We start from the raw sequence: 12,391 nt of genomic DNA on the forward strand, positions 1-12,391 counted from the left end.
CATGTCATCTAGAGAGTTGCAGGTTTCGCACTTCCTGACATAGGGTAATGTTTGCCAGGTCTGGCGCCATTGGCCTTTCATCATTTCCTGTAAAAGGAAGCAGGAAGAGGTCCCAGCAAGATGGTTAGCAGATAGCGGTTGGAGTTCACTCTCCCAGAAAACACTTGGTTTGTGCCTTCTGTTTCACCCATTTAATTATTTATAATTTCTGTCAGCTCCTTTCACAAGCCTTGAGTTTTGCCTGAGCCTGACCTCTGCTTGCTAGTTTCTCATTGTACCGCTAGTCCTGATGTCCAGATTTTACATCTTGAGAGTCATCTAATCCAGCCTCCTACAAGGTGAGAATCTCAACCAAAGCATCCATGACAGATGCTTAAAAACCTCCAGTGAAGGAGAGAAAATTAATTGCTGAATTCTCCCAAGTTGAGATAAATGGAGCTTTTATTTGAGAAGGCATTGGGAATTTGGATGGGCTTTCTGAATTGCAAAACGCAAAGCCCTTCTATCATTTTCAGCACTGCCGCATAGAATAGGCCAAACCTTTGGACTGGTCTTCAAAGCAACCTCGCTTAATTTTACTCCTAATATTTGCTGTTTCATTTCAATCCATAACGAAGCACTTTGCATTTTAAAACTACTGCATTGAGAGCTTTCATAAAGCATCGCAAAATGTCTCGTTTGGCCAACTTATTCGCAGCTGTGTATTTTATGCACACAAACTTTTAAGATATTACAAAGTAAAATAAATCTGTAATGGCATCTAGCGGATTTCTTCTGCATCTTGTATGCTGTACAATGTAAGGAGGCAGCTTCAGACCTGATTGTGGACCGAACCTGCTAATCTATGATGCTTGTATTTGCGTCTTAAAGTCAGAAGATTGAGAATAGCTTTCAAGAGACCTGGATGTGGTTTAAGAGAGGTTTCACTTCTAGTGTATAAGCATTTCTTTTGTCATATTGTTGTCTTTGCTGAAACTCGCTTAATGGGTTTTTTGAAAGTGGCATGAATGTGAAATGTACATGAATCCTCTTTCTAAACACTCTCAAATCCCCGTAAGAGAAACACACTATAGTCCATCTCCAGCCAAAGACACAAACAGAAAATTAGGTGCATTGGTGGGAAATAAAAAGAAACAAGTCTAAAACAAATTCAAATGGTTAGCTATGAGTGTGACAACATAAGTCTAGCAAAGCTGTTTGGTAACCAAGAGAAAATGTTTCATACACTTTCCATCTGGGATCTTTGTCACAGTAAAGATTTGCATCTATGGCAGTTCTTGCACCATATTCTTTTAAGATGCTAGTACAGTGGTACCTCGGTTTACAAACTTAATCCTTTACGGAAGTCTGTTCTTAAACCAAAACCCTTCTTAAACTGAGGTGCGCTTTCCCTAATGAGGTCTCCCGCCACCGGTGCCCTTCCACCATTCGGATTCCGTTCTTAGACTGAGGTAAAGTCCACAAATCGGGACACTACTTCCAGTTTTGTGGAGTTCGTAAACCGAATAGTTCATAAACAGGGCTGTTCTTAAAGCAAGTTACCACTGTACTCAAATGTAACCCCAGAACCATACCTCTGTCCTTTGGCAAATAAATATTGGGTTGCGGGGGATTGGTAGCATTGTAAGCACAATATTTTAGGATTACCATCCTCCAGATGTAGCTGTAATTGGAGAAATCTAACCATACCTATCCTAGGTCCATGCTTAAATTCTTAGGTTCATGTAGAGTGCAATCCTATACACACTTATCTGGGACTGGGGTAAGACTGACTTGAACTCAGTTACTTCTGAGTAGACATGCAGAGGACTATACTGTTAAACTGACTTTCTGTGATAATGGTTTAGTTAGTACCTTCAGTGCAGTATAACAAGACGGACCTGTTCTTACATCTGTCTGAGGTCCCTTGAAAAGTTCCCGCCGGCAGTTCTAGTGATAGATAAGGCCTTTTCTGGATGCCTTTTACAAACCACATACGGGTGAGAGCTGTGCTATTCCCTATCTCTCTCTTTCCACACTCCACCTGCCTCCCAATCTGGCAGGTACTACTGTGGCTACGACCGATACTTTAGCCAGGATCTACACAGCTGCAAGGAAGCCAGATGAAAAAATTAGTGGCAACCCTTTACCCAAAGAATTTTGAATCTCCTCCTGCCTATATACATCGGCTGTACTCTAAGCACTCTAACGTTAACTATCTAAACAAAAAGCGCAAGTCATAAAATCATGTGAAACTATATAATTATTGTTGTTAATTAATAAAGAGCGCGTCTACTATAATGCAAAAAAGGACAAATTATTAAAATTATTGTTTAAAATGCTGCCATTAGCTAAAGCAAAGAGCTCTTGAGGTCAGCTCGGGTGCTATTAGCTTTGTTGGTCATGTCGTCACACCAAGTGAATGACTAAACCATTCTTCCAGAGTTCTACAAAGGATGTTTGAGTATTTGACATCAGCTGAAGCTCTGCTATTTATCTCAGAAATATCTTTCTGCTTAATGAGCTTCAACCAACTACAGTGTCAGCTCCCGGTCCTTGCTCTCTCTTGCTTTTCTGATTAGCTTTTAAAGCTGACGTGGTTATTTTGGGTCCCACCTCAGATGACAAAAGTGAAGAGAGAGATCTCCATCCTTCAAAATGTTTGGCACTGTCCTGGACACCACCTCCATGAAAACCCACCTTTGATGCTCCTCACAATCAATGTGCATGCCCACCAAGGCTACTGTCTTGCTTAACAGCAGTAGCTGAGTCATGTATTTAGTCCTTCCCTTCCATGCGCCAACACTGGTCCATACTGAAACAAATGACCAGGCTCTCGCTGATTTTGGCAAGGTGGAGATTGTACCAGAAGTTGCCTTTCTGCTTGATGGCTTGCCCCTGTCATCATTGCTGCTACCTCTTTCTCCTCCACCACCACCTCTTCTTGGGAAACAAAGGATTGTATTCTAGTAAGTTATACTTAGAGAAGGCCCACTGAAATCTGTGGGTTGTATGCAATGGAGTAGATCCATTGGAATCAATGAACCTAAAGTTAGCTTCAACGGGCTTAACTCTGAGTAAGGCTAGCACAGGTTATAACCCCATTACCTTAAGTTCTAACTGAAGCCTGTTGATTTCCATGGGTCTACTCTTGAGAATGACTTAGCTGGATGTAATACAACATCTTTGGCTGCCACATCCTTCCCAGGCACTCAGAATCCTTTGCTTCAATAGGAGGATGGAATAGCAGTGGCCAGGCAAGCAAGGAAGCAGGGAGAGGGGTAAGACAGTTGGCTTTCAATCTGCTGGTATGCTTAGGAACGGAGCAATATAAAATGGAACTCACCGAATGTACACAGGGAGCTCTCTTTATGTGTTATGGGTTGGATGCAGATTAACACGTCTGAATCCAACTCCAGGTGTATTTTCAACCTTATGCCTCTTCCTTCCTTGATACATGTCAGAAGTAATCAACGTGGTGTCCTCCAGATTTTGCTGGACTACAACTCTCATTATCCTTGGTTATGTTGTCTGGAGTTGATGTGAGTTGGAGTCTAAAATCTAGAAGCCAGCACTTTTGGCTATCCCTGATATGTATTATTGAACACACGCTATTTGGTTGGTCGGTTTCCAGGAACACAATATTTCAAATATTGTGTCATTTCTGGTGCACTGTTATGGTCACACACAATGAACCTAGTAAGTCCCTCCCCCCTTCTTCCCCATCTCTTGATTGTCCACCAGCACTTTAATACTTTGAACCAAGTGACCAGTTCAAAACTGACACTGGTGCTTGAATGGCCACTAGATCCTTTGAAATATTCCTTGCCGGCAGATTGTGGTTTTTAAAAGAGCTACACCCCGCTCCTTTTGCTATAATGTTTAAGCTAAGCCACAATGCTTCCTTACTATGGGGTGTTTCAAGACATAATCTGCGGAAAACATGTCTGAGCTGCGTAATTAAAATACAGTGAGATTATTGGGTGAAATATAACAGTAAGATAATCCAATTAAGAAGATAAAGTAGAACAAGTTAAAACCGTTATTCCGTTTCCATTGTCCCTCCATCCCCCTGCCATTGTGCCTCTTTGACTGTTTTGGTATACAGGGTGCACAGAAAATAAGGGAGTTTTCTTCCCCACCCCCCTCCACCCACCACATTATTTGCCTCTTGGATGCTCAAATTATATTTGCGGGGGTTGGAGGGGATGACATTGGATCCACAAAGACTGCAGTCACGGAAACTATTCGAACTGGTTGAGGACCCTTTCAAATAACTGTGGATAAATAGAAAGACGTAGCAATGCCACACATTTCAATGCTGTTTCTTGAAAATGGAAAAAAAGGCAACATATTAAGAGTCTTTGTCGCTGTCCGCTCCACCGTACATGTCGGCCAACTTTTTAAACCGCGGACCCCAGTCACTGAGGTAATCGTAGTCCTGGTCTCCATCCGTGGTCACCGACTCCAAGGAGCTGAGGGACTCTGCCACAGAACCATTGCCTTCATATGCGTAGGTTGCTAATGAGTCATAAGGGGGCGCTGTTGGATCCGAATCATTCTCCTTTAACCTTTGGCTAATGAAATCTCTGACGTCGGTGTTATCCCGCGCCACTGGAGTCCGGCGCGGCACGAAAAGCGCTTCTGGCACAATGTCTCGTCGCAGTTTATTGTCTTCTATGGCTTCAGGGTTCCGCAGCGTGCCAATATCAAACGCTTGGGTGTCTTCCTCTCCACCACCTTCGTCATTGTAACTGACAATGTTGTCTCGGATGTCCTCTTTGGAAATGATCAAAGGCTCTTTCTTCCGTTGTCGTCTCAAGGCTGCAAACAGCACCACTGTAACTGGAAAGGAAAACAAGAAGCAGTGTCGGCGAATGCTGAGGAGGAGGAGTTCATTTGCCGCCCAATTAAGAACAAAAATAGAATGGGCAATATATGTGTTGCTCGAACGTTGTCTTTTATAAGAAACTCTATCAAACTGCCCACTCCAAATCCACAGTCTCTCACACTGCAGCCAATCCTACTCTGAGCACTAGGGGTTGCAGGGAGGGTAAATATTAGGAGGATTTCAAGCTCGAAGGAAGATGAAGAGCAGTTATTTTTTGTCAGCGGTAGATGTTGCTTTGGGGTTTTGATTTTTGTTTTACTTTGCGCAGCGTGGAAATGATCCTTATAAAATCACAAGTGCAATTTCAAGGCACATGGAAAGGAAAGGAAAGAAAAAAGTTGTCTCTTAAAATGACTAATGCTGAATGTCAGAAATGCTTTGGAATTTATTTAAGGGAACACCCTGAGACCTCTGGGTATATGGTGGTATATTATTATTATTATTCACACACAGAGAGCCAGAGAGTGCACCTTTCCAGGTGAAATGCCACATTAGCCGTATTATAGGTGAAAAAAAGTAAAAATTGGGTTTTCCCCCCTTTCCTTGATAAAACAATAAGGATCACATGTTGCAGTTCCTAATTTTAATTCACCTCTTTATACAGCATACAAGGATATAGATAGATAAATAAATATGACCAGTAAATAAAGTTATTTAAAAAGGGCATCAAGTTATTTTTATTAAATAAAAATACAGTGGTACCTCGGTTTACGAACTTAATCCATTCTGGAAGTCTGTTCTTAAACTGAAACCATTCTTAAACCGAGGCACGCTTCCCTAATGAGGTCTCCCGCCGCTGGTGCCCTTCCACTGTTCAGATTCCGTTCTTAGACTGAGGTAAAGTTCTCAAACTGGGACACTACTTCCGGTTTTGCAGAGTTTGTAAACCGAATTGTTCGTAAACAGAGCTGTTCTTAAACCGAGGTACCACTGTACTGCCCTTTCTAAATGTTCCAAAATCACACAGAAAGAAAGGGGGATGTTTTTTAAGAGCCAGGAAAAATAATGAGGAAACAAGCAAAAAGGAAGTGAAGGAAGGAAGAAGGAAGCAGCTTTCAGATGTGTTGAGGGCTGCATAAGATGGGGACAGAGGGCAGAGATGCCCTGAGACCGCAGCTGCTATCATGCATCCACTATAAATTCTAAACCATCCCTCAAATTGCCTTTGCTAAACATTGTACTCTGTGTTATCCAGTACACAACAGCTCAAAATCCCAGAGCTGATTTGTTTATGTTTATTAATTCTGCCTCGCTAATGTCATTATGAATGAGATTTCACTAAAAAGAAATGAATATTCAAATTGGATTTGTGCAAACCACTGACTCAGCTCCAAATATAACCCTGTTCTTGATGCTCAGTTTCTCGTCTGAAGTCAACTTGTAAAATAAGCCCTCCTAATGCTCAACAAAACGTTAAAATAAATGTAAAGCTGAGCTGTTTTTTTCTCCCCACTACCCTCAGCAGTTCTTAGCATTATCTGGGATTTTGCAATAAATAGGCTAGGCTTTCTCGGGCTGAAAGTGAAATCCGCCATGCAGCCAAGGGGGTGGGGTGGGGTGAACAGCAAAAATAAAAAATAAAAATAAATCTGCCTTTTGTCGCTGCTAAAATTGGAAAGTGTAGTTCCATTCTTTCCGTGCCTTTGTTTCACATAGTGTTGAGATTGCCTAAACAAAGCATGAAAGCGGATTGAGAAAGATACAATGCTAAAGCAGCTGTTTAATTGAATGCTAGGCCTGGGACCCAAACAATTGTTGTTTCCAATCCAAACACTACTGACAAGTTACCGTATTTTTTGCCCCATAGGACGCATTTTCCCCCCTCCAAAAATGAAGGGGAAATCTGTGTGTGTCCTATGGGGCGAATGCAGGCTTCAGGAAGCTATCAGCAAGCCTGGGGAGCCCGCGGGAGTTCCCGCAGGGCTCCCTAGGCTGCGGATAGCAGCCTGTTTCCCGGAGTGCGCGGCGCGCTGAAGCAGAGCGCCCCACGCTTCGGAAAGATATCTACAGCCTAGGGAGCCCCGCGGAAGTTCCCGCAGGGCTCCCTAGGCTGCGGGTAGCAGCCTGATGCCTGGAGCATGGGGCACCCTCCGGAGGGCGCCCCGTGCTTCGCGCAGGTGTCCGCAAGCCTTGCGCGCCTGGCGGGAGTTGCTGCTGGGCTCGCAAGGCTTGCGGATAGCAGGCTGTTCTGGGGGCTGGGGTCAGGGGAAGCTCGGGCTTCCCCCGCACCAGCCCTGCGGCTGGGGGGGGGAAGAAATATTTTTTTTTATTCATTCCCCCCCCAAAGGAGGTGCGTCCTATGGGCCAGTGCGTCCTATAGGGCGAAAAATACGGTACTTCCTGCACAGCTCAACAAGGTGATTCCCCAAACCTGACCTGTCTTCCCTAATGCCCTCTGATGGAGCCCAAAGAGGTGCTGTTTGCGGGATGGGCTTGTGCATGGAATAAGAAGCTCCCACCGAGCCCAGCAAAGTCTTTGGAAGAACTGTGGAGTCTCATTTCCCTGGACAATGATGAGTCTGCTGTACAGGGGTCAGCAAACTTTTTCAGCAGGGGGCCGGTCCACTGTCCCTCAGACCTTGTGGGGGGCCGGACTATATTCTGAAGAAAAAAATGAACGAATTCCTATGCCCCACAAAGAACCCAGAGATGCATTTTAAATAAAAGGACACATTCTACTCATGTAAAAAGACGCTGATTCCTGGACTGTCTGCGGGCCGGATTTAGAAGGCGATTGGGCCAGATCCGGCCCCCAGGCCTTAGTTTGCCTACCCATGGATTAGAAATAGGATGCTGATAAAGGGGTGTGGTGGATGTTTCACCCTTTGAAAGGACTACACTGGAATACAGAACAAAACCACCCTTGTTCTCCGTTATTTTCAAAGGAATGCGGAAACTGAGACAATTTGGAACGTACAGTGGTATCTCGGGTTACAAACGCTTCAGGTTACATATGCTTCAGGTTACAGACTCTGCTACCCAGAAATAGTACCTAGGGTTAAGAACTTTGCTTCATGATGAGAACAAAAATCGTGCTCCGGCGGCACGGCGGCAGTAGGAGGCCCCATTAGCTAAAGTGGTGCTTCAGTTTAAGAACAGTTTCAGGTTAAGAACGGACCTCGAGAACGAATTAAGTACTTTACCCGAGGTACTACTGTAATCAAACGGGAAAGGTAACCGATTATAAATTTTCAGCGGAAAGCAGGGAAGAATCTGCCAGCTGCAATAGGTTTTTCTATTAATCCCTGGCAGTTTGGAATCAGACTGCTCTTCCTAGGTTGGAAAAAAAAATTGCAAGTACAATTTATTTGTTGGAACGGAGGGGTCTCCAACAAACTCCCAAATCATGGGGCAAAGCGATGCAGAGGCTTTTGGAAAACTGTGAGACAACCGCTTCCCCTTTCATGATGGGAAATATCAACAGCTGAAAAAATGAAGGACACAACACTATATATGGTTGGGACAGCATCATGGGGGGGGGGGAGAGATACAACATGCAGGAAAGAACAGTGATTATAGACTGAGTACCTCGCTTGAAACTTTATAAATCACTTAATATATTAACGTGAATTGAAACCACAAGATTGCAATCCGTATAAGGGATCATTATCCTGAAGGGAATGTAATTGAAATTATTAAGATTTTGGAAAATGAAAACAAAGAGGAGCCATCAAATATAGCAGGTGAGGCGGCCACTTTAACTAAATTGTATAATTTGGTATATAAATAATTGGTTTTAATAATTTAATTAATTGGATAAAATTGGCATGGTTATAATGCAGCTGTTATTGGAACAATATTGGAAAATTAGTAGAAACAAAAACAATTAAAACACAAAATAGGATGTTTACGGTAGGCGCCAAGAGTTGGTAGTGTAACTTGGGTAAACTGAGATATTGCGTTACTAGAGTCAAGGAGTTGATACGATCACAACTTCCTTCACTGGTGAACTTGGGGACTGTGTACTTTTGGGTCAGTGTGTAGCGGGTGAATGTGCTCATGTAAAAGTTAAAGTTTAGTGGACAAGTGTGTATGGTGGCTTAGACCGTGGCATGACAGCTAAGATGCTTGCAGTGGTTTCTGATTGTGGTTGGCCTATGTATGACTGAGGCAGAAGTGTACAGAGGAGGTGGTTGTGTTATCTGAATATTTGGGGTCACCACAGATTAAATTATCATAGGCATCCAGGAAGGATCCTGGAAGGAAGTACAAAAACCCTGTGTAATTCAAATGAGATCACTTCTCCAATGACACTGGATAACTACGGTCATGGGTGTAGCCAGGAGAAGGGGGAGGCTGCTCCCTCCCTCAAGTAAATAAATAAAAATAATTAACTAAAAGTAGAAATGGGCAATGCTTACTGAATGTTCACGGGGGGGGGGACTTCATCACAAAATAGGAGGAATTTGAGAAGGAAGTGCTGAAAAGGTTATCAGCAAATCTGAGGAAACTTGTTTTAGTTTTGATTTTTTTTAAAAAAAAAAGATGAAAAAGGCGTGTTCTCTGTAGTTTCGCAAAGGAGACTCGTTACCCACACAAAAGGTGGTCTCTGATTTTGTTATTTAACTTCCTAGTTTTCAAATGACTGATGATTTAGACTGAGGACTTGGGCTGAAAAGAAAGCAACTTTGAGGCATCTCCTTCCGAATCTGCAAGACAGACCCAGGCAGAGGATGATGACAGGTGGGGTGTCCTGCCCTCCTAACCTAAATCCTGGCTGCTGCCCATGACTACAGTCTTAATTCCCCATGGCTTTGTTAACGTGTAGCACACATGCATTCTCCATCCATGGACATGGTGAGCTTCTCTTCCCACCTCCCGCAATTCAAGCGACTCCTTTACCTAGCAGTATAATGATGCAGAGGAGAATCGCGATCAGAGCGCCTGTGCTGAGGCCAGTTGGGTGGATCAGGGCTTCGGCGTTACAGGAGAGCATTTTCCCTCTCTGGTCGCAGGCGCACACTCGGATGGTCACGGTTTCCGTGCTGCTCTGAATCGGGTAGTCGTTGTCCGATATTACCACGGGCAGGAGGTAGATATTCATCTCGTGTCTGTTATACCGGGTTCTCCTTGTGTAGATTGCGGCTGTGTTATCTGGAGAGAACCACGAGCGCTGTAAGCAGCATGTTCATTCTGAAAGTTCCCCGAACCCCAAAGAGAATGAAGCAGATAGACAAGAATTACCTCTGTTGTCCTGAAGAGTGAAATTGGAGCTGCTGGCTACTTCGGGAGCCAGCGAGAAGGAAAATTTGTGTCCGCCGAAAGAGTCGTCTTTGTCAACAGCACTTAAGGTCTGTATGAGCTAAAAAAATGGACAATGGCATTATTGTATTACCATCGCTGTGACAGCCAGGCTCTTTGAGACCAAGACCTTGTTCACACTGTATTATTCCACAAATAACCTTAGAGCAATGAGTTTGAAGCAGCGTGCCAAGCAGATAGCAGCGGTTGAGATTTCCAGCAAAGAAATGCTGTTCTCTAAGAATTGCCTTGGAATACTTGTCTCATACAGGTATTTTCTACCAGCTCCATCTGCTACGCAGGCTGAGACCCTACCTGCCCACGGACTGTCTCACCAGAGTGGTGCATGCTCTAGTTATCTCCCACTTGGACTACTGCAATGCGCTCTACGTGGCGCTACCTTTGAAGGTGACCCAGAAACTACAACTAATCCAGAATGCGGCAGTTAGACTGGTGACAGGGAGCGGCCGCTGAGACCACATAACACCAGTCCTGAAAGACCTACATTGGCTCCCAGTATGTTTCAAAACACAATTCAAAGTGTTGGTGCTGACCTTTAAAGCCCTAAATGGCCTCAAAGGCCCAGTATGCCTGAAGGAGTGACTCCACCTCTATCGTTCAGCCCAGACAGTGAGGTCCAGTTCCGATGGCCTTCTGGTGGTTCCCTCACTGCGAGAACTTAGGTTACAAGGAAGCAGGGAGAGCTTCTTGGTAGTGGCGGCCACCCTGTGAAATGCCCTCCCATCAGATGTCAAGGAAATAAACAACAATCTGATTTTTAGAAGACACCTGAAGGCAGCCCTGTTTAGGAAAGGTTTTGATGTTTGAAGTTTTATTCTGTTTTAGCTATTCAACTTGATAAGGTTGGGGATTGGAGTGAACAGAGATAGGGATCTTTGGGGTGGAGATGGTGATACTTTAGGGGAAAAATCCATCCCATATCTTTACCCCACCCTGCCTGCCTTTTAATAATCATATTTATGAATATACAGACTGCCTTTCTTCTGGGGCACAGAATGCCCAGGCAATCTGCCACACATCCAACTGGTGAATTGGCTGTAGGGCATGGTGAACTGGGGTAACTACAAAGGGCTTTCCATCCCCAAACATCAGAGTATGTTGAGTAGCTCTTTTCAGTCCATTAAAAAAGAAGAAGACCCCAATCTTTTGTCTCATTCCCCACCCAGATCTTGCAAATACCTAGGTGGCAACAGAACTAATTTCAAATATGTGCCTTTTGTATCAAATCTGCAAGGGATTCATCAAGAGAAGCATTAAACACAGCAAATTAAGGGAAAATATGGGGCCGGCAAACTGAAGTTCAAGAAGGAGCCACGCTGATATGCAATCAGCTCCTAAGAGAATGCCAGTCGCAAGCCGATGCCAGATAGTCATGGTCTCATTTCACTTAGCATCACTGTCAGTTCCTTTGCAATGCATAGTGCCAGCTCACAGGCACAATGCTGTTGCTACCATAACACAGACCACGTTTATAAACCTCATATTTATTCATTACGAAGCGCAAACCGCACACCTGCTCGGCCTTTGCGTTTTCGCAGACGAAGGTTTCGTAAAACATGGCAAACTCCGGGGCGTTGTCATTCACGTCCAGGACTTTAATAAACACTGGGATGCGGCTGCTTTCCTTTGGGTTGTCTGTAGTGACACAAAGAGAAAGCCGGTGAAAACATATTTGCAATGAGTTTGACTCCCGCCCGTCACCTACCCACTGCCTTGTTTGGAGCAATACATTCACAAGGCTAATGCAAGCAATGAGCGACATTTTTTTGTGTGCACAATTTATTTGTGCGAGTTAAGGGTATTTGCAGGTATAATCAGAATACATCTCTAACTGCCTCCTAAACCAAAGGTTGGAATTCTATGCTCATTTTTATCTCCTTCGATCCTCTCCTGCTTTCATATCCATCTGACTTTATAAAATTCCACCAAGCAGACCACCAGAAACCCCCACAGAGGTCTTTACATTTGAAACTTGATCTGTCACTCTTGTGCGGCCGACCATCAAATATTACTGCATGGAAAAAACCCTTCAGCTGTGAATCTTATGATTCAACTGTTAAATATGTGTGGCTGACTAATATAAGATCTGTACAAGCAGATAAGGGAAGGAAGGAAGGAAGGAAGGAAGGAAGGAAGGAAGGAAGGAAGGAAGGAAGGAAGGAAGGAAGGAAAAATTGTTGATTTCAAGTCCCAAGTTATCCACAATAAGCTTCTGGAAAGGCACAGAAGAGGTAGCAGTGAGAGAGATGAGTTATTGTT

General features: G+C 43.9%; 1 protein-coding gene across 1 annotated transcript in view; it reads right to left on the reverse strand.

Moving 5' to 3' along the window:
* Positions 1–2,224: 2,224 nt before the first annotated feature.
* The window catches only part of CDH6 (cadherin 6), a 170,563-nt gene continuing 160,396 nt past the window's right edge, over positions 2,225–12,391 (reverse strand). Inside the window, exons 9-12 of the mRNA XM_081918198.1 lie at positions 11,646–11,767; positions 10,055–10,172; positions 9,713–9,964; positions 2,225–4,824 (exon numbers count right to left, since the gene is read on the reverse strand). Coding sequence (XP_081774324.1) covers positions 4,334–4,824; positions 9,713–9,964; positions 10,055–10,172; positions 11,646–11,767 — 983 coding nt within the window. The 3' untranslated portion in view covers positions 2,225–4,333. The remainder of the gene's footprint in view (positions 4,825–9,712; positions 9,965–10,054; positions 10,173–11,645; positions 11,768–12,391) is intronic.

This window comes from Podarcis melisellensis (assembly GCF_964234715.1).
Source record: "Podarcis melisellensis genome assembly, chromosome: 7".
Lineage (NCBI taxonomy): Eukaryota > Metazoa > Chordata > Lepidosauria > Squamata > Lacertidae > Podarcis > Podarcis melisellensis.